The 27,441-nt window shown below is 37.8% G+C and overlaps 1 protein-coding gene and 1 long non-coding RNA gene across 3 annotated transcripts in view; one reads left to right on the top strand and one right to left on the bottom strand.

Moving 5' to 3' along the window:
- Window positions 1-134: 134 nt before the first annotated feature.
- EIF2S2 (eukaryotic translation initiation factor 2 subunit beta) lies at window positions 135-18,820 on the bottom strand. Of its 2 annotated transcripts, XR_013761984.1 has the most exons (10): window positions 18,659-18,820; window positions 12,965-13,142; window positions 11,245-11,348; window positions 7,375-7,510; window positions 6,790-6,890; window positions 5,478-5,626; window positions 3,301-3,357; window positions 2,759-2,844; window positions 1,255-1,340; window positions 551-614 (listed from the first exon to the last, which is right to left on the bottom strand). XR_013761984.1 is itself a non-coding variant. In XM_079128330.1 (9 exons), exons 1-9 carry the CDS (start codon window positions 18,671-18,673, stop codon window positions 439-441), a joined length of 1,002 nt encoding a protein of 333 aa, XP_078984456.1. In that variant the 5' UTR covers window positions 18,674-18,820; the 3' UTR covers window positions 135-438. The 2 variants fall into 2 exon arrangements, 1 of the variants encoding a protein (XP_078984456.1); XM_079128330.1 differs by lacking the exon at window positions 2,759-2,844 and having other exon boundaries at window positions 135-614.
- Window positions 18,821-18,873: 53 nt separating this feature from the next.
- The window catches only part of LOC306654612, a 62,017-nt gene continuing 53,449 nt past the window's right edge, over window positions 18,874-27,441 (top strand). The window contains exons 1-3 of the long non-coding RNA XR_013761989.1: window positions 18,874-19,849; window positions 21,206-21,282; window positions 21,521-21,643. This is a non-coding gene — a long non-coding RNA (uncharacterized lncRNA). The remainder of the gene's footprint in view (window positions 19,850-21,205; window positions 21,283-21,520; window positions 21,644-27,441) is intronic.

Below are 27,441 nucleotides of genomic sequence, written 5' to 3' on the forward strand. Positions count from 1 at the left end.
AGCCTGCCAAAATCCAGTTTCTCAGGACAAAGATACAGAGCTCACCAGAGCCCAGGCACAAACTTTTGTTTTTGTTGAATTCACCAAGCACATTTTTTTTTTTAATAGAAAAGAAAACTGAAGGACAAACCAAATTGAAAGAATCACTGTTATAATAACTTTAATTTATCTTGCATTTTACAGAAGTCTATGAACGATTTTAAAAAAGCACCTCCTTACCCCATCATGTTTTTCTGACAGTTGTTAAAGTAGGCAATGAGTATGTCAACAGCTTGAGCATCGGCATCCTGCAAGGATTTCAGATCAACCAACCACTCACCAAAGAACTTGGCAGCTTTTCTATCTTGTTTTTAATACAATAGTATATCCACTCTGATGGTAAACCTGTCCAGCCAAATCTCCACAACACACTTTGCAAAATCAGTGGTGATTAGCAAATTAGTTAGCTTTGGCACGGAGCTGTGCTCGCTTGCCCGTGACAGCCTGGAAGCCGGTTTTGATACTGGCAACAGAGCATCGAGAATGACAAGTTTCACACTGTAAGAAATAGAGTCGGGTGTCCTTCTGCAAGATTGTGTCCGGTGATCGGCATGTGTGGCAAGTGACGTATTCCTCTGCAGGAAAAGCAACACATAGTATTACCTGGTACCCTGAGGCAGAGATTTCTCTTCTCTAAAATGCATCCACATTGGACTCACTAAGCCAGGCACAGACAACAATTTACCTCTGTACCCAGACAGGGAAGCTTAACTGAACTTCAGCTATTGGGGGGAATCAGAAAAAACAAGTTGTCTGCTCTAACGTCCTGGGCACTACAAAATGGGTTGGAACAACAACAACAACAAAAAAGGATTCTAAACGCCCCAGGATGAAGCTGAGTTTGACAGCTGCTGCTTAGTGGTTCTTTCTACAGTACAGACCCCAAAGGGAACTTATTAGCCTTTCTACATGGAAACAGGTATTTTAAGTGATTAGTAAGGTCACAAAAGGGGGCCAAGCACGGCCTGAATCACAGGCATATTTCTCTGATTTGGCCTTCAGCTCCAGAATCAACCAGCAGGCTACTTGGCCTTCTTAGGAAATCCAAGTCCTTTTTCCCTGTGCCCTTGTCCAACCTTCTCTTCACAATCATTTTCCCCCTGATCTTTTTAAGGACTGCTTTTCCAGACTCATTACAAACAATGGCTCTCCCCAAAACACAACAGCCTGATAAGAAGTTTAGAGTGATGTGATGAAATTAAGTTACACACTTACTGATATATCTTCTCAAGACATTTTCTATTTGTTTCTGTTGGAATCTTCCTTTGATTACAAGTTGGTTATTACCATCTATAGAACCACTGTGAAATAAAACAAAAGTATCTTTATTATTTTGTTTTTCCCTCAAGAACCAAATTCCAGCATCATTATATTTGATCAATTTAAAATATATCCAGGGTTAGGGATGTAGCTCACTTAATATAGCACCTGCCTATCTATCATGTGCAAGGCCCTGGGTTCAATCCCCAGCACCACACACACACAGAAATAAGGTGTATGTGCTATACTGTTTTCTCAAATTTTATTTTTAATTGTCATCAATGTTTGATGATCTACCCTAGTTAGTTAAATCTAACTTCAACCAATTATATCTTCAGTGACAACAATCATATTTATAAATGATTTTAATTCTTCAACAAACTGAATCATTAATTGCATTTGTGAGCCCATTCATCAAACAAAGGAAAACAAACTTTTACTGAATATATAGCACATGCAAAGCAAGTGAGGGAGCTATAAACATAAAAATATGAAAGGGATTACATGTATCTTTAAAAATCCTAAGTAGCATGTGGTGGTATGCAGCTGTGATCCCAGTTATTTAGGAGGCTGAAGCAGGATCACTATATATATAGCTCAGTTGGCAGAGTGCTTGCCTCACATGCACAAGGCCCTGTGTTCAATCCCCAGCACCACCAAAAAAGAAAAAAAAAAATTACAAATCAAGTAAAATAATTCAGTTATAAATTTAATTCTATTTGTTCTGTATCATATCATAAAACCGACTTTTACGAGAGCCTCTCCTGTGATTCTTCTTTAACTATAAGGGTTTAATATCATGCTCCATGGACTGTAATCCTTAATTTCCAGGCTATGGTAACTCCAATGTAAGCTTTTTTTTTTTTTTTTTTTTTTTGGATGCACTATTAGAAAGAAATGGAATTTTCTCAAGCCCTAAGATATTAACACTTGTACTTTTGCTATAACCTATCCCACCTCTACAAAAGCTGCTGAGTATTCTGAGTAGAAAAAAATTAAGATTTCTTTTCTGCTTTATGCTTAAAAATAAACAATACTGTGTCAAATTTATTTAAAAACCACAATAACAGAGCTTGCATATCTATCACGGTCAAGTAAATTAGTTCTTAACCCCACAGCAAATACAGCAAATTCTAATTGTGATTTTTAAAAGAGGAAAAGCACAGAACACCTTATTTATCTCTGTACTGCCAGTGAGGCACAGGCAATTAAGTCCTTGAAGAACTCAAGCTCCAGAAGGTAAGGTCTGAGTTTGCATCTTGACTGTGCCACTAACGAAAGACCACTTCACTAAATCTGTTTCCGAATCTGAGCACAGGGGTATTTTCTTCATAGAAACACTGTAAACACTGAAACAGTAACCAAAAAGCACTACACACAACAGGTGCTCCATGCATGTTATCATAACTGAAACCTACATTATCTATTTTGAAAGGGACTTTTAGCTTCCTGCACTTACAGTAATTAAACTCATCAGCCTGGGCTCCATGAGATTCTGGTCTCTGAATGGGGATGGATGGGCTCAGTGCCTTCAACAGGTAAACCCTACAGACAGGGAAGTAGCTACTGAATCTCAAATCCTTGCTTCAGTGGTTTCTCCTATACCACTCATCGCCTTACAAGTTTTATTTCTTCAATACCCTGTTGTCAATTTAGAAAAAAGTTCTGACTTAAGAAAATGGGTTCCTCTGAAATTAACATGTGCTCCACAAAAAGACCCCAAGAGTTCCAATTAGTGACAGGGAATTCTAAACATGGCAGTACCTGTGCTTTCACTTTGGTACATCAGCGGGCCTGATCAAATGAGCCACTGTCATCTCTACCCTGTTCTTTAAACAGCCAAGTTCTCCCATCAAAATGAAGTGGTTTCACTTCTCTACTGGTCTAAAAGTTCCGGATAATCAGGTAAATGTTATTTCTGAGCACAATACATATCCTTTTTAAGTAGAGATGTTGTTACAAAATGTCTGGTAGTACATAAATGTGAATACAGTTTCTTACCTTGTACCCAATTCTGCCAATAAAAATGCAAGGAGATGTTTGGGCTGACGATGTAATCTAGAAAGAAAGCAAGCACATGAATTTAGCTTTCATGGAAATCTAACTAAACTTCTAAAAAGCCATCCTGTTCAGTATTTCAATTTGTGATTACTCAGCTTTCAGTTGAATTTCAGGACACAATTCATTTCAACTTTGAAATGAAGATATATACTATATGATACTACTTTTTAAAAAATAGTTCAATGCTTATAAAACAGTATTACATACTATTTATGAATACATACATATATAAAAACATGGATAAGAAAGGTAAACAACATTTTTGAGGATACTATCTTCCTTGGGAAGAAAGGAATCAGAACATTACACAAAGGTGGCCTTAACTGTAAAACCTTTCTTGAAGATGTAAAAAGATCTGAAGCAAATGTATCAAAAGGTGGTTAATATACAACAAACCTAGGTGATAGATACATAGATGTTTGTTATGCTAACTCCTATTTCCTGTTTGGAATTGTTCTTTAAAAAAAAAAAAGGGAGCTCAGCTCGCAGAGCGCTTGCCTTGCGTGCACACGGACCTGGGTTCGAATCCCCAGCACCTCAGAAAACAACGTGTTGGTTTCAAAACAATAAAAAGAAACTACACACATAGGTATGTCAGGGTAGCACAACAGCACAAAAATAAACTGCTTAAATATTTACCAATATGAAATATTTATATCATAAATATATATAATACATTTATCCAATGGTGTACTATCCTGCTTTTAGAACAAAATAGGGCTCTTTTTCCTAAAGTACACACATAAATGGCAGAGCAAAGCAATTCACTATTTTCACCTTTTAAATCTATACACTCTGACATCATTTAAATGTATTCTAATAAGCAGACACTATAACAATTTTTTAAAGGAATATTTCCCCAAAATGTAATGGGTGAGAGTGGTGAAAACTTAATAAAACAGGTGAGCTTCTATATTGCTAGTGGGAGTACAAATACTTAAAAGCTTACCAGAGGGACTAGGGATGTAGCTCAGTTGGTAGAGTGCTTGCCTCAAAAGCACTAGGCCCTGGGTTCAATCCCCAGCACTGAAAGCTTGCTGAAATGCAATTTGCCAATGTTTGCCATTAAAATATCCATTTTTTTTTTAAATTTAGGAATTTCACTTTAGGAATTTTTGACCTAAGACTCTATTCTGAGCTACTGTAAAAACACATGTCTAAAGATATCCCTGAACATCTTTGTTCCCTGACACTTTGCCTCCAACAATATAAATCTGAGAGCAACCAAGTCCAATTGAAGAACTGAGAATATTTTGTGTAGATATTTAAAACACAGGAAGGCTATTCAATGATATGAGCAAAAGTTTTAAAACTACTGGAAAAAACAGGTTAAAAATCAGTATGACACCAATTTATTTAAACATGTGCATTAAACATAAAAAATATTAAACTATGGTTATCCATCTCAGTGGTAAACTTTGATTTTTCATTTTCTTCATCATATATTTTTAATAAGCACATAGAACTGTTGTTATTAGCAAAGAAGTCTAAAAAGTAATACCTATAAGTAAAAAAAAACACGTGGTTATCTTTTTTCTGCAGCAAGCATGTGTCTCTTATGTAGGATTAAGGTCAATGAAAGGAACCTACCAGGAAAGGCATAGTTGAGGAGCTCTGGGAAAAACAAGGCCCAAATGTCACCTGCGACACTGTCACAGAATGTGATGGTAATAAAGTAGGAAACTATCAACTGGTTCCAGGCAAAGACCATCCAAGGAAGAGGCACACCATATTCAACCACTTTTCCCAGAGCTCACTACTAGCTTAACAAGCCCAGCCCCACCTGACTGATGAGCCTAAACACCCTAGGACTTCCTAGACTCCTGTCTGAGAACTAATTCAGGCCCCTCACTCTTCATTCCATCTATTTTGGATCCATTCTCATAGACCAGTATGAACAGATTTCTCTCATCTCAGAATGCCACCACAAAAATGAGCCCCAAGACCTGTGAATTGAAACTTGAAAGACCTGAATTGTGATGTCCCTCAACCCCCACACCTGTGCATTTTCTTTTTTTTTAACCTGCAATAAAACCCACTGTAAGGACATTTAACATCCTTAAAAATCCACTGAAAATCTGGTGTTTGGATAGAGAATCTCCATTAAACCGACTTACAGTTTACAGATATCTGTAAAGTTGACAAAAGAAGTTTTCTTGGTTCCTACTCGGACAACCTGTGGAGGTTTCATAACAAATTTTCTTTTCTCTCCAGCAACCATATCTGGATTCTTTTCCCTCATGATGTTGAACACTCGATTCAGTAGCTATAGGTATAAAGTGGTATTCAAGCACATTCTTAGTAATAGCAGGGGTATAAAATTCACACTTGAGTCATTGCTTTAAAGGAGCATATATCATTACTTTTTTATGTGTGCACCCCCCCGTTTATTAAGGTATAATTGATAAATAATAAAATTGTACATACTTACAGTATACAATGTATGATTTGATATACAATATATATATATATATATATATATTGTGAAATGATTACCAGTCAAGTTAGTTAAAATATTCCTCACCTCATTTACCACTCACTCTCTAGGGTAAGAACACTTAGAATCTACTCTTAGCAAAATCTCAAGTAAAGACCACAATATGATTAATTAAAGTCATCATGCTATACATTAGATCTCAAGACGTTATTCATCTTATAATTAAAAAGGTATTTACCCCTTTGACCAACATCTCTCCATTTCATCCACTCTCCAACCCTAGCAACCATCAGTCTACTCGATTTCTATGAGTTTGATACATCGCTACATGTTCTGAAAGCTCCCTAAAGGCAGGAACTCATCACCAAACAGGATCTGGCCCATTACAGATGCTCGGTGATTTCATTACAGATGGTTAGTGATTCCTTCCTTATCCAAAGTTACATTAATGCCTGTAACTAATTCTGTTATTTTTAAAGTATATGATCTGTGCAAGAATCAAGCAACTCCAAACTACCCTGGTCCCAAATTAGTCATTCTGATTCCCAGAGTGCTCCATACCTCAGAAGTCCAAAAGTAGATGGGAATAGGAGTATTACAATGACTGCCACTCTAGGCAGGCTGCCCCACAGGTGGGCAACAGGAAATACTATCAACTGGCTGTCTGACCTCTCTGCCTCTGTTTACCTTCAACCTATATCTCAAAGACCCTTCCAATTCGAGGAATATTTACCTTGTTTTTCTTTGTGTGTGTGGTTTTGGGGATTGAATCTGGGCACTCTACCACTAAACTATATCCTAGCTCTTTTCCCTTTTATTTTTGAGACAGGGTCTTGTTCATTTGCTAAGTATGGCCTCAAACTTGTGATCCTCCTGCCTCAGCTTCTCAAGTCACTGAGATTACAGGTATGCACCACTGTGACCAGCTACCTTGCTTTTCTTTGAGTTCTAGTGAACAGCTTAGCCCCTTCTCACAACAGAATTTGTCTTACCTCCTCATAGGTGTAGTCTCTCTCTGAGCCTGCCCAAGCAGGACCTGTCTGGTTACTGAATGAGATTCCATCATCTTTTTTGCTATCTTCATCTTCTAAAGCTATAGATAACAAAGACTGTAAGAATGGGGGTGGGTCCTGTTATACCAACAAAGTCGGGGAGGGAGCTTCAAAGACATTTGCGGTCCCTTTCACTAAGGCATTCATGACAGCCTTAAACTTAAAGAGACCAAGAATCACAAACAACCCCCTTTCCCTTAAGGCAGGGATGTTATGAAATACATAAGACCCTTAATAGATACATTAATGTTAACACGCAGTGAAATGTTTCTTGACTTAACAAATACAACAAAATAATTGCTAGGATAATTAGAAGAAAAAGAGTTTAACTTTGAAAGCACTTAAGAAACTTCTCAATCTATGAAAACCCATCTGCTGACTATATGAAAGTTCTCTAAAAACTCTATAGCATTTAAAAACTAATAAAACTGTGCTTTAAAAGAAAGTCCCCTGTCCCCAATCAAGGAGACTGAGAGCCAAGCATCAAGTAACCTAGAAAAGAGATGCTGCGATCCCAATTATTACCTTCATCTTTCTCTAGTATTTCATCCTCATCTGGGAACTTGACATTCTTCTTTTTCTTCTTTTTATTGCCAAGCATAATATCAAGATCATCCTCTGGCTCAGCTGGCTCTTGAACATCACTTTCAATCTTAAGATCCTAAGAAATTGAGTAAAGTCTCAACATTTTGATACTAGGACAATTGTTTTTATTAAAATGACATTGGCCTAGCATCATTTTAGAGTAAAAACAAAGCAAATATTCAGAGCTAAAGTTACAGATAAGAAATAGCTCTCACAGGTGGGGCAAACTGGCTCAGAGATTCTTTGTCATTTAAACCATAAATTTCTCAAGATACTTTTGTGGGATCTTTCCTCCCTTTTTTATTCTTCAGAACCATTTGGTTCTGATAAAAAATTAAAGAAAATTCTTTAATCTTTTGACAATCTTTAGTGGTTTAGTGGAAAAGGACTGAGTAGTATTTTAAATAAGTTTCTGACTGAATGTGATACAGTTAGTGGGTATTTCTCCTGCAGAAACCAAATATATGATGTTTTTCCACAATTCTCTAATTGTCAACTAGACATCCTCCAATTAAATTCTGATACTATTTGGAGTTACTGTCAGACTCCAGTCAGTTTCATGGTTCTCACACCAGATGCCAATAACAAGTATCAAGTCCCTGAGTTACCCTCACTGACCTGTCTATAAATTCAGAGGTTCCTACAACCCCCTCCCCAAAATTCAATAATTTGCTAAAACGACTCACAGAACTCAAGAAAAGTGCTTTACTTACCAGTTTTATTACAAGGGATACAACCAAAACATAGCCAAATGGAAGCAATGTGTAGGGAAAGATGTGGGGGGATGGGGACATGACAGGGTGTCAAGGAAGGCATGTGTGTCTCTATGCATGTCACACTCCCAGCACTTCAATGAGGTCACCAGTCTGGAAGCTCTCTGAACTCCATCATTTAAAGTTTCATTTACCAATGCATGATTTACTAAATCACTGGCCAGTGGTAAGTGGCAACTGGACTCAATCTCTAGACCTTTCATACTCAGAAGTGTCAGAGGTCAATGAATGTTCCAATCCTCTAATCATGGCTCGATCTTCCTGATGATCAGCCCCTATCTGAAGCTATCTAGGGACCTCCCAGTCATCCGTCTTCTCATTAGTATATGAAAGACATTATTTTGAAGACTGCTAAGAGTTTTAGGAGTTGTATGCCAGGAACCAGGGACAGAGATAAATATTTCTTTTATTACACCACTTCAGCTTGGCAACAGGTTGGAAAGGTCCTTGAGCATCACTTCTATAGATGACATCATGAAAGAGGGAAAGGTAGACTCCATGGGGAATTAAGATCACATGATGAATGGGTGCAGACAAGATACAGCTTGAGCCCAAGATTAGCTGCTATAGGCATGGATGGAAACAGGTCATGTTAAAGTCTAGAGGTGAATCAAAGACCTCAGAAGAACAGAAAAGGCCTGCCTCAGTTTCTAGCCTTCTAATTGCTCCCTCTTCTCACCTCTTCTTACCCAGCTCCCTATTCCAAGAATACTGTCAACATTACAACACAATTCTATTTTTTGTGTACCTATACTCTGTGATAATGATTATGGCAATTTCAAAAACCTTAGCAGAAAAGTTGGAATAGATGGGAGTAAACAAAACTCAGACTTGGAATCCCAAGTCCAGCTATGTAGTCTTGGTATCACACTAATCAGTCCATGGTATTAGCTAGATATCACAAAACAAGAAACTACATTTTGACCTAGTCTCTAAGATTGTCAGTAAATGAGAAATGTAGAAATGCTGAATACAAATTAGCACACTAGCTAGCTCTTAGTTCTATGCTCTTATTTACTTAATCCCAATAAGATCTACCTCCAGGGGACTGGGGTTATAGCTCAGTGGTAGAGCATTTGCCTCACATGTGGGAGGCACTGGTTTCAATCCTTAGCACCACATAAAAATAAAGGTATTGTGTCCATATACAACTAAAAAAAATAAAAAATCTACCTCTAAACTGAGGCCAAGAAACTGTAAGAGGCAGACACAAGCAAAAAATGGTTTTCAAGGTGGTTCAAAAGTCCTGGGATGGTCAGAAAATTCAGGTGGGAGGGTAACCCACGACCTCAAAAACACTTCAGCTTCAAGATGATGTCTATGCCTTTCTTGCTTAATGACCAAGGTACCTGTAACATCTTCCTAAGGTTATGACTTCAATAACAAATAAAAAAGTATTCAAGCACTTAATAAAAGTGGAGCTTATTAGTGACTCAAGAACAAAAGCTTCTCGAAGAATCAACTAACAAATATGCCCATTCGTGTCCCAAGGGCATTTCATGACTAGAAGGAATAAACTGCTTTAACAGCCCATGATGCATTTTGTCCTTCCATCTGTAATGACCCAGTTGTTTATTAAAGTTGGACACGTTACTGGCATGAATAACAAAATATAATCCATACAGAACACAAGTAAAGAAAAAAAGAATCAATTAACAAAACTTTGTTAATTTCTGTGGCACATTTCTATGTTTCATCTTATTATCCAGGATACTAAAACCCAATTTGTTCAGTACAATCAGAGCATTTCTTTCTCGATTTCCCTATAGTAATAGGAAGAAATGAGACTCCCCAAACAGGGAAAGAAAAAGACAAACCCAAGTAAAAACCATCTTGTTCTAACAGATTCTAAATCATCCCTGAACTAAAATGTACCTGAAAATAGAAAAAAATCTTATTACCAACAATGCCTGATTCACTGTAAACACTAATACACATTTGCTTAATTGCCATCAAAATTAAGACATTATTTCCAAAACCCAATGGAATATGATATAAATTTAAAGCAAATTATTTATTAAAGAAAATTCTCAGTAGAGGGCACAAAATGGGATTCTTGGTATACCTTTATGTGCACATGTTCTTACGTTTCTCTATGAATATATACACACACATTAAAACTCCTATATGCTGAGTTTTATAAAATAGATGTGTGGACTCCGCTAAAGTGATTTCTTCACAAGTTCTTTAAAGTGGTAGTGCTAGCGGGGGAAGAACAGGCTTTCAAGCTCCTTCCTCATTTATTTATCCACCCTCTTATTCACTTACATATTCACCTATGTATCTGCTTCCTGTTCAAAAATTTTTTGACATATTTGTACTAGAAATCAATCTAGTAGCAGCAAAACAATTACAGGGTCTCAAGTCCCTACAAAATCAGAGAACTCCAGAGAAGTAGCTTGAGTGTTCCGATTTGCCTACAGGACACTATTAGCTACTAGCCACCACAGCCGAGAACTATTCTTTGCTGCTACCAAGAGTTTAACAAAAGAAATCACAGGAATATTTGCTCCATAAGATTTCTCACTTATAGAAATATCTCTCTTCATCCAAACAATCTCAGTATGGTTAAAGACAGGCACATTTTATGATCATCTCAATAGCACACAATATAATAGTAAAACCTAAATTTATATTCCTTCAATTACAATCCTTAAAACATGTAGTCATGCTGGGCAGAGTGGCACACACCTGTAATTCTAGCAACTCAGGAGATTGAGGCAATTGGAAGAGAGCCTCAGCAACTTAGCATAGCCCTAAAGGAACTTAGTGAGATCCTGTCTCAAAAGTTAAAAAAACAAAAACAAAACAAATCAAAAGCCTGGGAATGTAGCTTGATGGTCAAGTGCCTCTGGGTTAAAATCTCAGTATCCAAAAACAAAAAAATCAGAGACAAGAAAATGACCTTAACAGTGGTGATTAAGTGCTTAACAACTATAAAGCAAAGCTGCTAAGAGATAAGACAGTGGGAGAGAAATAGCCATTTAGCAACCTTTCAAGAGGTCAAATTTTACCTTCAACAAGAAAGCAATACTACCTTTACACCTTCTTCAGCTTCATCAATATCAAATATCTTTTTTGTTTTTTTCTTCTTTTTCTTTTGATTAAAGAAGTTCAAGTCATCTAGATCATCAGAAGCATCTATAAAAGACAGATCGAGGATTATCAATTATTAATGGCTAACAGAAGGCAAAGCATCAAATTATGAGTCATACATTCCAACTATTAACATAGTCACCAGAAAAGAGAGATCAGGTATATAAATTAGTATTGTAGACCTTCCACAAAAGTAAAGGTCATGATACTGAAAAGTACAATGACAGGTCAACTCGAAGCTTTCTAGAAAAAAAAAAAAAATCTGGTTAAGTGAATATGTTAAAAATATTTATTTAGTAATCTGACCATATCATTCTTCATTGTTTCCAAAACAAAGTCAGAGCTCTAACACAATGTCCAAGTCTCTCCACCTTTATTTCTTCACTTCTGCCTACTCCTGTCCCCCACATTCTAACTTCAACCCCTGGCTCCAGGCTGAACTTCTTCCAATTCCTAGCACAGTGTACGTGTAGTTTCACCTTCAAGCATTCCCATGAGCCCTCACACATAGCTCTGTGTTCCATCTCACCATCTTGGTTAGAAGTTACTTCTATCAAGAAGCCTTCTTGGGGCTGGGAAGATAACTCAGTTGGTAGACTGCTCGCCTCACAAGCATAAGACCCTGGGTTCGATCCCCAGCACCACAAAAAAAAAAAAAAAAGCCTTCTCTACGTCTGTAACTGGATTAGGTATTCTCAGGATACTAGGGCATACTGAAGTAATTACTACAAGCTTGCTTACCTATCTCCCTTCTATATACCAAGAGGATAAACCTTGTTCAACTAAATCCTAGTGCCCACCTCAACATTTCATTGAACCAATCAATCACCAAAAGGTCTTACATAAATTATTTTGCATTTCATTAAAATAAGGCTATATGACAAATACGAATAGTGATGAAACTCTACCATTAATGAGCAATAATGGGTAGTGTTCATTATTAATGAGCAATAATGGGTAGTGTTCATTTAGTTTTCTATTTGCTCTGCCATGATGTGTACTAAGACTATTTTAGGATCCCTCTGCTACAAAGTTTTTCAAGGAACTATTTATAAATTCATTTTATCTTATTATAACATAAATGACTTTCTAAGTTTGTTTCAAACATGTACAAGATAGCACATGGTATTTGCTCAATGAATATCAGTTCTCTCTACGTCAGCAGTCTTATGTTTGATACAAATTATATTTACTGAATCATTTATTTCTAATAGTCAAATTGTTTCTATGTTAGGGTACTAAAATGAGTGAAAAAATAAAGCTAGTACCTAACCCCAAACATTTTAGACATACGAGCCTCTCATATGCATTTTCAGATTTGCTAATATAAAAAACTACTTGTCATGGTTCTATTCCTTTCTGCCCACACTCGAATATAACCATCACTAAAGCTAGAGAAGAGACCCGACAGGTTACACTGGAAAACCAGCCCCAGAACGATGAGGTGCCCTCATCTTTGCACTTGCGAATTCAGTGGGAATTTCCCTGCAACAAACCCATCATGTATCTGGGTAAGTAAGGCTCAATACTCAGACTGCTAATAGCCTTAACTTCACTGGCACAGCCTTAACAGGCTATGAGGTCACCACGTACACAAAAAATCTAAACCATAAAAGGAACCTAGGCTCCTAGCACAATAGTGACTGACATCAACCACTCACCTTTTTTCCTACTGTCTTCTTCATCAGCTTCCACATCTTTATCTTCAGTTGGTTCTGGTTCCACTTCTTTTGTTTCAGAGGGCTGAGTTTCTTCTGTCTGGGCATCCCCTTCCTCATCTAACATAAAGGGCTTCTTCTTCTTCTTTTTCTTCTTACTCATTGTAGGATCAAAAATCATCTGTTTAACAAACAATAAAGAAGAAAAAGATCAAATGATTATTTTTTAATGATGCTTTATCTTCAAAAGGCAAACTCTAAAAGGTAAAAGGATTTTATGAAAAAAGTAAAACTGTCCATCCAACCTTCCTTGTATTATTAAACTTGGAGTGCAGGGAGAGGGAATGTCTGAAACATGCGCACATGTCTTTCAATCTATAAGTTATCACAAGATAGAGCAACTTCACTTTTAGTTTCATAAGCAAATTTAGACATCCTGAATGAATCATGGAATTCTGGGAAGGAACCTTAGCAACAACCTGTTAAGAAAACCCTCACTTATAGATGAGAAAACCAATGCCTATGAAGGTTTAGAATATTTTATTTAAGGCTGATGAAATGGAGTTGCTATATCTGGAGACTTGAAACTTGATCTGATTTTTTTTTTAAATTTATTCTGAAGTTCAGACAAACCTTAAATTTTAAGAAATTCCATCAGCAAATCAGTAAATCTCTGAGTAAGAGAAATTTTCTATAGAAGCTTTTCCTCTGCTTTTTGTTTGTGGAATGTGAAAATTTCTCTTATTTTTATCTAAATGTTCACTATAGAGTAAGTGAAAGAGTAATTTCTAACTTATAGACTGCACTGATTACTTGAAAAATTATTTTAGATGTAATAGTTTACACATACAGGGCAGACACCTGACAGAGCAGAAAGAGCAAAGTCTCTAAGTTAAATAGAATTTGATTCAAATCCAAGTATTTTTTTTCCCTGAGTTCCTTACCAATCTTTGCCCACATTCTATCATGCTTAAATTTGGCATTTTTTCCACTGACCTGCGGTGTTGTGAACTGTGTAGTGATCAGAAGCACAGGTCTAGAGCACAACTGCCTGGATTCAAATCTAGACTCTGGCTCATACCTGTGTAATCCCATGCCTCATATGTACAATGGAGAGAAGCTGAACTAAAACCAAACCTGACAAGGTTATTGCAAGGATCAAACAAGCAAATAAACATAAAATCTTCACATTATAATTTACATGCTTTACAGTTCACAAAACATGGTATCTGATTCCTATCACTGAAACACCCTCAACTCAGGTGATTTAATTCTCCAGACATATCATGAAGCTCTCAAAAAATTCCCAAAACTGGTTCTAATTAATTGAAATTTCTTTATGTCCCAAGCGCATTAAGGAAATTAAGCTATAGTCTATAATAAGGTGGAGGAGGTAGCTATTTTCCTCATCTAGCAGAATTATCTGCAAGGCATTCTGAAAATTTTTAGTTTCATTTCAAAGTTATTCTCTTGGATCCAATTGTGTAAATGAATAATTCTGAAATGCAGTCAGTCTCAAGGACATTAACTGAGAAACTTAAAGAAGCAGGACAGAAGAGTCAGGCATCCCCTTACTCCTCATAAAGGACTTCTTCTAACCTACTAGTGGGCATTGTGTCATCCTATGTGGAATACTGCAATCTGTTACAGGGAGGTAGCTACAGTTTATCCTCATTCTTGAAACAGGGAGACTTAGCAAATGGACAGGCAGCACTCCAGGCACTATAAATTTGGTTCTGGCAAAGTTTATAACTGATTCATTGCATTTTTTTCATGCTTCAGGTTCCCTGGAATATTAACTGCCTTTTAACTATTATTATTCAGTAAGACAGACCAAAGATAAGAGGGATCCTAAAACCTCACAACAGCCTTCTTACCCCAGGAAAAAAATTCTACAGGTAAACATACTACCGTCTTGTAGAAGGTAATAAACACTTGGGACTCATATGCTGAAATAATTAACATCTCTCTCAATTACTGTCTCTGGATACTTAATACTTATGTACTGAACACACTAAATGCCTCATTTTACTCACAACCATGCAAAGTAGTTTACAAATAAGGAAACCAGGGATTCTGATGCAGCACCCCAAGTGGAACTCCCCAAAATATAAGGCCATGTCAGTTTTGACTAAGATCATGGCTTAAGACTTTTATATCTGATTTTAAAATTATTAATTGAGGCGCTGGGTTTGTGGCTCAGTGGTAGAACGCTTGCCTAGCATGTGTGAGGCACTGGGTTGGATCCTCAGCACCACATAAAAATAAATAAACAAAATAAAGGTATTGTGTCCACCTACAACTAAAAAAAAATTTTTTTTTAAATTATTAATTGATTACAATCCACATTTTGTTTATGAGACTAGTTTGGGTTTGAGAAGCAAATGGTTGCTGATAATGAACCAATAATTTGACTACAGCAAAGCTTTCAAAAGCATAAAATTTCCATTTTCAACTTATCTTGTTGGGTTGGAAAAGGCAAGGAAAGAGGATACCAGCTAAAATTACCCTGACAACAGCCTGAAATGTTTCATCAAATTTCCTCCTGCGTACCTTACAAAGAAATCAACTTTTTGTCCACACTACACCCAAAAGGCACATATAGGCACAAATGAAATTACAAAGCAAGGTATTGATCTGAAGTTCCTTTCAAGACTGTAATGCTAATAGTGTTTTCATCTCCAGGTGACAGATTCTGGGAAATTTTTACTTCTTTATATTCTTCTGTGTTTTATAAACTTCATTTGCACAACACACATTCTATTTTTAATCAGATTTTTTTTTCTTTTAATTTAAAGCTCCTTTTGGAAAAAACCTTACCATATTGTGAAAACCTGATGTTCTGACACCTTGTGACTAGTGTCTAGTATTAAGCAAGTCTTAGATATTGACAGTGCTTAAAAAAAAGAAAAAAGAAAGTCTACGCTGGCATGGTGGTGCACACCTACAATCCCAGCAACTTGGAAGGCTGAGGCAGGAGGACTCCAAGTTCAAAGCCAACCTCAGCAATTTAGTGAGGTCCTAAGCAACTTAGCAAGTCCCTGCCTCAAAATAAAAAGGGCTAGGGATATGGCTTGGTTCAATCCCTGGTAACAAAAAAAAAAAGGGGGGGGGGGGGGAGCAGGGGATGTGTTAGGTGATTCAGAGATATTGGGTCCTGACAAGAATGATAGTGGCAGCTACAGAAAAGCTGTATTTGGTTCTTTTTTTTTTTTTTTTTTGGGTGCTGGGGATCGAACCCAGGGCCTAGTGCTTACAAGGCAAGCACTCTACCGACTGAGCTATCTCCCCAGCCCCCGTGGTTCTTGATAATAATGATCAGATTAATTCTGGCCATTTTAAGTTGGTGATGTGTAATATATCTAAATGGGACTAGGCTCTTGCTTTTTAAAGGTTTATAGTTCTAGGTTAAAAAGGATCATGTTTTGTTGACCTTTTTGGCTTAATTACAGGTTTAAAAAAAAAAAGTGCAGTTTATGGCAATTATATTTCAATGAGCCATTTAAAGTAAAAAGAAACCACTTTTCAATAGTAGGATTTTTAATCCTCTATCCTAGCTACCAGTCAGAATAACACTCACTCTGGAAAGTTACTGATAGTTTATAAGTCATTTCTAAGTGCATGTCTTCATTTGGTCCTCACAAATCTGTAGTCAGAAGGAACTTCTAATACTTACCTTGTCAATAACACTATATGAACCAGAACCTACACCCCATTCTTCATACCTCCCTCTACCAGTTTACTTCCACCTGACAGAGTAAAATCAAAGGCCAAAGTTCTAGTCTCACTAACTTAGTGCATGACCTAAGGCAAGTTAACCTCCTTGGGCCTACTTTCCTATCTATAAAATGAAGTAGTGCTGGTAAGTCTAAAAAGTGCCAAGCTGCATATACTATACTGGCTTCCAAAGTTCACTGCTGGAATGCCGGTTCTGCATCTATGCTTAATAAAATCTTGTTCATCCTTCAGTTATGTATTCACATTCCACTTCTTTCAAAACCTGATCCTATTACCAAAATGGTCCTTCCAGCCCCCCTAAATTGTTATGTTGATGGTCTTATATCTACTACCAGCAAGTTTCTACCTTTCATTACAGCTGTCTATTATCTCTCTGCTACCTGGCATATATCCCTTACGACAGTGTGAGTACTTAATCACTGAAACCATACACAGAATTCCCCACAGCACCTTGCTCTACATAAGTACATTTGCTAAACATAAAAATTTGAAAAAGGAGTAGAAATAACACAAGTGTGAAACACTACCTCTCAGAACTTTTCTAATACAGCAACTGAGAACCATGTTTACCATGACCTCCAAGCCATAACCATCTACCTCCTTCACACTGTTTCTCTAAGCCAGAAGAGATTCCTATCACCTAGATGAAAATGGCATTGCATAGATCTGGAATTCGACTACTGGCTCAGTCACTCAGAATTTGATCAGTGGGCATCATACAACTCCATGAACCTCAGTTTTCTAATCTGTAAAATGGGCAAAACAGGACCAATTTTACAGTTATTGTAAGACTCAAATGATTATGGAGTCCCCTTTAGAATTCCTTAACTTGAAAGTATTCCATGAACTTGCCACTACCTTTTTTCAAGTCTTCATTGCTTAACTCTAACCAAACTGGAGAATACTCCACTTTGTGTGAGCACTCTTACTTGCTACTTGCCTTCTCTGCCATTACCTTGCCCTGTAGATCAAGCTTTCCCACTGCTTGAGAAAACTAAGTAAGCATCGTTCAGGGTCTACTCAAAAGCCAACACTAGTTTACAGAACCTCGAATTCTTCCTCATTATCCCTTCCAAGGCCCTCTAGACCAAATAAATTACAAATTCTTCATAAGTTTTTTTTGTTGTTGTTGTTGTTGTTGTTTTTTGGCGGGGGTGTAGTTTTGGTAGGGGCACTCTATCTCCAGTGTTAAGCAACACCGACTGGGAGTTCTTTTAACATCAATTTCATTTTAAGTTCATTTGACTTTACAAGAACTAGGATAAACCTGGAGGTGGGGGAGGATCTGAAGAAATCTGCTGAGATCCAGTTACGACAGTAGAAAAGGACTCAGTGAGCCTCGCAGCCCGGACCTCTCGCTCCGGTCGCGGTGAGCCCTGTTAAAGGAAGCTCAGGGACACTCGCCCGGAAACTTTCCGAGAAAGCTGCTCACTTTTGGAAGCCGAAGGGTCTTTTCCTCGAGTCCTAACTTCCTTATCCCTTCGTCTTTTTAAGAGTAATGCTCGAGAGGAAAACAAGGGCGGGATGCCTGCCCGGAAAAGCTAGACTACAAAGTTTTTAACCAGGGTGTTCCACCGGAGCCGAGGGAGGTTCCTCGAGGCGCCCTGCGAGGCGAGCTGAGCAGTGTCCAGCGGAAACGAGTGCAGGAGTCGCCAGCCCCGATCCCATTCAGTCGGGGCATCAAGCCCCTTCAGGACCGGCGCCCCAACGCGTGCTCTCCACTCCCGGAACGCCGGCCCCAGGCACAGGCCGACCCCGGCGCTGGGGCCCTGAGGAGAGTGGGCGCGGGCAAGCCTGCGGATCCGGGGTCCTCGCCGGCTCCACCGCTCTGGGCTGCCTAGGCCCGGGTGCTCCACATGGCGGCGGCCGGCCGCTAGGCCGCAGGCCGGGTTTCCCACACTGGGGCGGGTTAGCTTCCTGCCTTAGTCCTTAGCCCTAGCGCCGGGCTCAGGCCCTCACCTCGTCCCCGGACATGGCTGCGGTTCGAGTGGGCTCGGCACGAACGAGAAGTCAGACGGGTCAGCCCCTGGCTTCGGCGGCAGCGCTGCTCCTGCCGACACCTCTCCCAGCACCGCACTAGCCTCTTGCATCAGCGAAAGGGAACGACACCCCGCCCTCCTCCCAAACGTTGGAAGTGCGCCTGCGCAGAGCTCGCCGAGGCGCAGGCGCGCGGAAGAGCCCATCCTGCGCGCTTCGTGTGGCGCGAGTAACCAGGCGACGCTGCTTCGCGGGCATGCCGGGACTTGTAGTTCTCATGGAAGAGGCAGCCGCCCTGCCATCTGTGCGCCAAGCCCGAGCGATCCCAGCCCAGAGGTTCAGTTTCTTGTCGTGACTATTGCCTGAGCCTTTCCGAGAGTTCTGTGTTCCTTGTAGAGAGCTGTGCTGGCCTGCTCGTAGCGTGAATTTGGGGCCATTTCCCCTGGGTTAGGCAGGTGCTGGTTTCCCCTGTCCCTGAGGTATTCTAGTATTTGAGGAATTCTAAGTTGGAACTGGAAACGCGCGCTTCACTAAAAGGTTTTACTTCGCGAGAAATTTAACGTGTTAACTTTTTACCTGGGAGGCAGGAAACCGAAAGGCTTCTCCCCGTCTCTCCAGAGGTAGACTGAGGAAAGGCGAGTCCCCTGGGAGAAGCGAGAGAAGTCTGTCAGGAAACCTCAACACAGCCATGCCTCGCTTAGGGACGGGTCTGTTGGGAAGTGTGTGCTGAGGCCGTTTCCTCTTGGTTGAACATCAGACCACACCAGCGAAAGCGCGACAGTGTCCCTAGGCGATGCAATCGTGGGACCACCAGCGTGGGCTCTGTCCGTCACTGGCGGAAACTTGGTTAGGTGGCGCGTGACGTACTTGTTTCAGAAGTCTCTGCTTGGCTGCACAGGAGGCGTCATGCGGCTCCCTGTGGGACATAATAGCTAAGCAACATTTAGGGCGATCTCGCTAATGTCAGCGCTTTCCCTCAAAGACCACCAAGAATACCTCTGTGGCCGGACAGATTTGACTTATTGACTCCTTGCAAAGAGGGAGGCACCTATAGGAAACAGCAGGACATCTCAGGGAGAGTGTTGGAAAGAATTTAGAGTTTGGGCTTCTTGGGTAATTTGTGGGAGAGTTCAAGGAAGCAGGGCTTCTCTTGGAATTGGGTGTTATCAGAAGGTGGGTGTAATTCTTTGGATATTTTTATAAAATTCTTACATAAAAAGGGAGACGATCTGACTGGTGAAGCTCTAATTGGTGAAGAAGCAAACTCCTTCATATGAGAGATGATAGGGGAATATTTAGTCATTTTTTTGTGATTGAAACAAGGCTCTTTTTTGTTTGTATTCAAATATGGTTACAGAGTGTTTTTGTTTTTGTTTTTGTTTTGATCCACTGTGATCATGGAGTAGCCTTATCTGATGTTGGTGTTTTGTGAAACTGTTTAACTCAACAGGTCAGCATATGCAAGGTATGGTGCCAGCCTAGGCCCCCACTATCAGGGACTACTTTTCTCCTCACTATGCCCCATACTATGTAATATATGATCTCTGCTTTAGTCCTCAAAACAACTGGTGTTTAATAATCCACAAATATTTAGTACTCCCTATTGGATACTTCTTTCTAATCTAAGCATAACTGGTTCTTGACTCCAAGGAGCTTACTAGCTTAGTGAAATGGGTATTTTATTAGACCCTTTTTCCAGATGAGGACACTGCTTTTGTTGCCTTGAATAATTAAAGTCATATATAGTCAGCAAAACAGGAAACCTGGGAATCCAAGACCAGACAATCTGATGCTGGTGACTGTCCCTTTTTCACTTTGAGAATCTAAGTTCTTAAGGACCCTAAATTGCTGCCATCAAATCTCAGTTATCATCTTCAGCTACTGATATCTGTACATATCAGGGTTTCTCAACAGCAGTGCTATTGATATTTTGGACCAACAATTCTATATTATGGAGTGGTGATCTGCACTGTAGGATATTTGACTGCATCCATGGCCTGTATTCATAGATTCTAATAGGACCCTCCCTCTAATCATGAAAACCAAAAAAATACTTTCACACATTGCCAAATGTACCCTGAAGGACAAAGTCACCCCTGGTTGAGAAGCACTGGTATATGCCATTTATCTCTTTCTGGGTCTTTTGAAATAAAACAAACATTTCGGGCCTAACAGTCCCAAATAACTTTGAATGGGGAGGCCTTGAAGAGGAGAGAAGGACACTGTGTACTAAGTTTTTGAAAAGTCTGTTCTACTAGGAAAATGAACACAGAGAAAGGGGGAAAAAATCAAGTGGGAAAAAAAAAAACAGGGAGAACTGAGAAGAGATAAAGATGGAGAAAAGGAATGTAAAAGGAATTTACCCTTAACATCACTCAGTTCATAGTAGCAAAGTTAGTTCACACTAGCAAAAACACTAAGAAAGTCCTACTGAAGCTTTATTGTACTTCTACTCCCTATTTGGAAAATGCTGGTATGCTTAGCAAAGAGTCTTAATTGCTTTGTGAAAGTATTTCTTTTCCTTTACAGCATGGTACCAGCTATAACCTCCTTGAACTGGCTACTTGAAAGAAGTCTTCCTTCAGAGATATCATGCTTCTTCCAAGGTAGTAGTTTGTGTTCCTGGAAAAGTCAAGATTGCCTAGTAAGCTGGCCAGAGTCACAAAGCAATGATAGCTAAGTTTTTTCAGGTTTTCTAAGAAATAGAGTCTACTTAGCATTAACACAAGTAATCACTTATATTTTTATAACATCTTTCATCGGAATCTCTGCAAGGCGTATGATGTTTCTTAATTTTCATCTCATACCTGTGAAGGAAATCATTGTGATTTTTCTGTTTTATAGATACAGAAGCAAAATTATGGAGTCCACAAAAAATACTGAGAAATCTGGAAATAGCCTACAGGGATCTTCACTCTGGATCATTCTTTCTGTTTAGCACCACCCCAGATCTTCAACTACCTAATAGTAAGCTAAAGATGATATTCCTTCAATTGTATGCTAAATTATGTGTCTTCATTGGCTTTAAAATATTCTATAGTCTCTTCGTTTAACCCATAAAATAGCAAGCCTGTACAGACTGTGACTTAAAGTTAAGTAGTGACAGTACTTGAACTAGTACCCAGATCTAATGATTCTTGGTCTAATACTCTTTTTACTTGGTAAACAAGGCCATACTTCATGGATAATATTTAGCTTACAGAAAAAAATAATTAAGATAGAAATTCTAATAAACATCCAGATCTAAAATTCTAATAAAACTAGATCTACTCAACCCTTTTTGAGTTTTTCATTACATGGGGTCTTAAAAAGTTAGCTTTAGTGAGGAAAAGAAAGTCATAGTAGTTATTAATGAAAAGCATCTAATAACTCCAAAATTAAATTTATCTTTGGGTTGATGTAGTTGACTTCAGAAGGTGTAATGAGGCTTTCCCTAAAGAAGTCTTGCTTAGGGTTATCCTTTGAGAACTAGATTAATAGGAATAAATTCTTAATTATTAAATTAATGATATATAAAAATGACTTAAAATTGTCTTTAAGTGTGTCACTGAGGAGATTTATGAATCACCAATTCTAAGAAAGTTGCCCAGGAAATACTATATTTTATGGCATCCTTATGTTAACAATTCCCAAATTTATATTTCCAATCCAGACCTCTCTGAGTTCTAGTCTCACATATCCAAATGCCTACTTTACATTTGCTTGTCTTACAGAGATTTAAAAAGAATTTTATTATTTCCCACATTTAATTTTCTTCATATCAGTTAATGGCAATGTTCTCTACTCAGTTACATATATCAGAAACCCAGGAGTTACCCTAATTCATTCCTTTCCTCTACCTTTGTCTTCCAATTCATTATCAAGTATTAATAAATCTGAAATACAAACAACTTCTCTCTGTCTCCACTCACTAGCCTAATCCAAGCAATTGTCATATTTTTCCTGAATACTGTAATATTTTCCTCTTGTCCCTTCACAACACTTACCACATTGTTTAATTTATTGATCTGCTATTTGCTTGTGATTTTCTTAATCTTATTTTACTACTAGAATGTATAGAAATTCTTTGAGAGTAGGTACAGAATATGTCTTATCCACTCTAATAGTCCCAGCACCTAGCAGAGGACCTAGCTCATCATAGACAATTAACACATATTTGAGAATATCTGTTGAATTAATCTATGAAAATCTAGTAGTCCAGAATTATGATTCTTATTATGAAATAGTTGAAGTTGAAGCTTTTATTTAATCATACATGGCAAAATTGACCTAAGCTACCATAATTAAAATTAATTGTATTACAGTATGTTTTGGAATTAAAACTGGACACCTGAAATTCAGAAAGAGGAGAAACATGGATTTGGCCATGTTTTACATCTAGCATGTTAAAGATAGAGAAATTATGAATCCAAAGAACACTGTTAAGTTAGTCATTAGAGAGGTACACTTATTCTAGAGCATAGATCATTTCTTATGCTTTACCTGTGGCCTGAAATAAATAGACCTTCATATCACACAACCTCATTTTTTCTGATGATTTACCAAATAGTATTTTGTTTTCTTGGCACCTTCATTCTGTGAAGGAAAAGATTTAGACATCAAACAAATATTCTAGTCTGGAAAATTACTGGAAAAATGTATTTCACATTGGACTGTAACTGTGAGGATAGAAAATTGTTCATCAGTTATATCTTAGCTTTTTAGAACAATGCTTAGCACAAAGTAGATTATAAGTATTTGCTGAATGAATGAATGAATGTGTATTAGTAAATTAAGATTATATATATTTGTACCACAGTTTCTCTTGCATTTTTTTTATTGTGAGTCTATCCTCAAGTATGTTTTCTATACTACACGCATTAAGAAAATCAGATTTCTAATTTTGGAGACCAAATATGAGATCCTGAACTCTGATATTCTACCAAAAGTTCCTTGAGATTATTTGGTTAGCCAGTTAACCTCCTCCTCTGACATCTTGTAATTCCAGTTCATCCTCCATGTAGCCCATAAAGTTTCTTAAAGAAAAACAAATCTAATTATGCTGTTCTCTGGATTAAAAAAAATCAATTAATTCTGTTACCTTCAGAATAATAGCTAGCCCAAGTCTCTCTCCAGCTCCCTTCACGATTTTACTACATACCTTTCTTACCATCCCCCATTCATACATGCTAAGTTCTAGTTGCAGTATATCCCTTAATATTTCAGGAACATGTGCTCTTTAATTTTTTCCATACTATTTCCCCTGGCTAGATTGTCCTTCCCTCCTTTTTCCATCTGATGAACTCCTTTCATCCTTTAAAATAAAAAAAGGCTTTGATTTCCTACTTGTTTTCTCTCTACTACTCTATCACAATCCTTACCATATCATAGTGTAGCAGTCTTTGAGATCATGGAGGGCAGAATCTGTGTCTTACTCAACTTTCTCTGCTTTCCCAACACCTGGCACATGTTTGTGAATGCTAAAACCCATATGAGGTGAGAGATATGAGTAATAATAACTAACTTGCCAACAGTCTTAGCTTCTTGAGCACAGCCTCCTTCCAAAGGGAGAATGGGAAGTTTTCCAGCTATATTCTGTTTGGAATAATAGAGTGTTAACACAGTCAGGAAAGAAATGTGTTTTACATATTCCCTTTATGATTCACTGGAAAAGAAGGTAATGACATTCTTTGTGACAGATCAGCAGGCTCTCAAAGGAGTGATTCATTGTACCTTATATATACTTAATACCTTGGATTGTCACTGTTTTTAAAAATGTTTTGTATTCTCACTATCAATTGCCAATCCTTTCCCCTGGCTCTTGAAAGACATTGTGATATCAACACCTAACACAGTGCCTAATATTTATTAGGAGCTCAATAAATGTCTGTTGAAAGAATTATGAATTAATAACTAAAATAAAAATGAAACTTTTCCTCTCTCCTGTTATAATTTAAGCCTTCCCTTTTAAAATGTTTTTACATACCAATTCCTCTTTATAACCTTTTCCTTTTGCAGGGGAGGTCCAGGAATTGAACTCCGGGGCACTTGGCCACTGAGCCACATCCCCAACTCTATTTTGCATTTTATTTAGAGACAGGGTCTCACTGAGTTGCTTAGTGCCTCAATTTTGCTGAGGCTGGCTTTGAACTAGTGATCCTTCTGCCTCAGCCTTCTGAGCCACTGGAATGATAGGCATGCACCACTGCACCTGTATAGCCTTTTCCTTTAAAAAATATTTTTATTGGTGTGTAATAATTATACAGAATAATGAATTTCATTGTGGCATGTTTGCATATGCACATACCATAACTTGATCAATTTCATTTCCCAGAACCTTCTCTTGCTCTCCCCTCCTCTGTCTCCCTGATTCCCTTCCTCTCTTACTGGTCTCCTTTCTACTTTCATGAGATCCCTTTTTTTTCTCTCTAGCTTTTATGTTTTATGTTTTTATGTTTTTAAAATTTCTCAGATTAGAACTGGGTTTGTGGCTCAGTGGTAGAGTGATTAGCATGGCTACCATAAAAACAAAAGCAAAACACCCACACACCAAAATACGACAAGTGTTAGTAAGAATGTGAAGAAACTGGAACCTTTGTGCTCAGTTGGTAGGAATGTAAAATGGTACAACCATTGTGAAAAACAGTGTGGTAGTTCCTCAAAAAACTTTAAATACAATAACCATATGATCCAACAATTCTACTTTTGGGTATATATTCCAGAGAATTGAAAACTGAGTATTAAAGAGGTATTTGTACACCCAAGTTTATAGCAGCATTATTCACAATAGCCAAGAAGTAGAAACAATTCAAGTGCCCATCACCAAATGGCTAAGCAAAATGTGGAATATACATACAGTGGAATATCATTTAGACTTAAAAAAGAAGGAAATTATGACATATGTTACTATATAGATAAACCTTGAGGACATTATGCTAAGCGAAATAAGCCAGTCATAAAATGACAATACTATATTATCTCACTTATATGAGGTACCTATAATAGTAAAATTCATAGAAACAGAAAGTAGAATGATGGTAGCAGGGGTGAGAGGAATTGTTGTTTCATGGGCCTAGAATTTCAGCCTTGCAAGATTAAAATAATTCTGGAAGTTAGTTGCACAGCAATGTAAATGTAACACAACTCAACTGTACACAACTTAAAAATGGTTAAAAATGGCATGATACATGTATTTTTCCACAATTTTTTTAAAAGGATACTGAACAGGGCATCCAAAGGCCACAATTGGAGTTCTCTATTGTTCCCTGGTAACTAGTGAATCCTGAGCAAGTTCCTTCTTTACTCAGTGTCCCTGTTCCTTCATCTTTTCAGGACAATAAAGCCTGCCAGTTCTGGGTGTATGTGAAACTCATATAAAAAACAAAACAATTCTTAAGACAGCATTTTGATTGATACTTTTCCCAGTATTCCGGAGTTCCTAGTCTCTTGATATTCATTACTAGTTTCGCGTCTTATTTCATAACAAAACGTTCTTGAAGATGCCTCAGCAATAGCTTGTTACCACCTCAAAGGATTTGTATGCTGAACCCTTTCAATTTGAGCTGTTCACCTTATAATTCAGCTCTAGGAAAGCGGCAAATAAACATCTTTTATGAAGCCTATTAATGATGTAAGATGCTAATTATCCATGCAGTTTAGCATTAACTGAGGAAATACAGCTCAGGATTTTCTTGTTAATATAAGAATGCTAGTCCAGAATTAGGGGGCTAAAGGAAGAAATAATATCTGTTGGGTACCAGTTAAGAGTCAGACCCATAGCACTACCTCATTTGGTATTCATAGCAGTCTTGTCAGGTTAATAATATTTTACCCATTTTAAAAAAGGAAAAAATAAAGCTTAGAAAGACAAAGTCACCAAACCAGGACCACATAATGAATGACAGACTGAACTCAAGTCCAGATCTGTATGACTCTGATATCCATACTCTTTCTACTATGTTTTACTGCTTCTCAAAATATATTTGACTACACATATGTACTATGTAACATCTATGATAAATGATATACATTTGATGTATATTTGTACATTTATATCAATTATCTTTCTACATCAAACAAGTAAAAGAGATCATGTAGAGATGATTATTATCTCTTTGCACATGAAGAAACAAGTGGTCAGAAAATTTAACATCATGTAACCAATAAATAATAACAGAACTTGGACAGAGATACTGCAGTTCTCAGACTCTTGGTTTTTCAGCCTCATGGGAATTTTTCTCTGCATTTTCTGATTCGGACCTTGTTAATTTTTTTGGAGCAAAGAGTGAGCATATTACACTCTGGCTATGCCTGAACAGATTAAACACATAAGTTTATGCCTATTCACACCCCCAAATCACTAAAATGACAGGGAGTTAATATTTTTAAAGTTACTAGCCTACAAGGACAAAGAAAGTAAAAAAGAAGATAATAGCCAATGGAGGATAGCACCACATTTTTAGAAAATAGAAAGCCATAGTTAAACTGAGAAAACTGAGTTCTAAATGTTTTCAAAGGGATATACCAAGAATATGCTAAGAAGAAACAAGCAGATTCATGTTGTAGAATATTAGAATGTCAGGAATTGGAGGAAGCAGATGCTGTATTTTGCTCTAAGCAAAATAAGCAGATAGCAAGGATTATATTCCCCAGGTAGGATATCAGAGATAATTTTAGGAACTTAAAATTGAATAATCCCAGAGGGAACTTCTATAGATACTAATAGTTGAGGGTTCCCTAAAAAGTACCTGGGTCCCCACTTTATTATCCTACAAGGAAACTCACCA

The sequence above is a fragment of the Sciurus vulgaris genome, assembly GCF_902686455.1.
Source record: "Sciurus vulgaris genome assembly, chromosome: 2".
Lineage (NCBI taxonomy): Eukaryota > Metazoa > Chordata > Mammalia > Rodentia > Sciuridae > Sciurus > Sciurus vulgaris.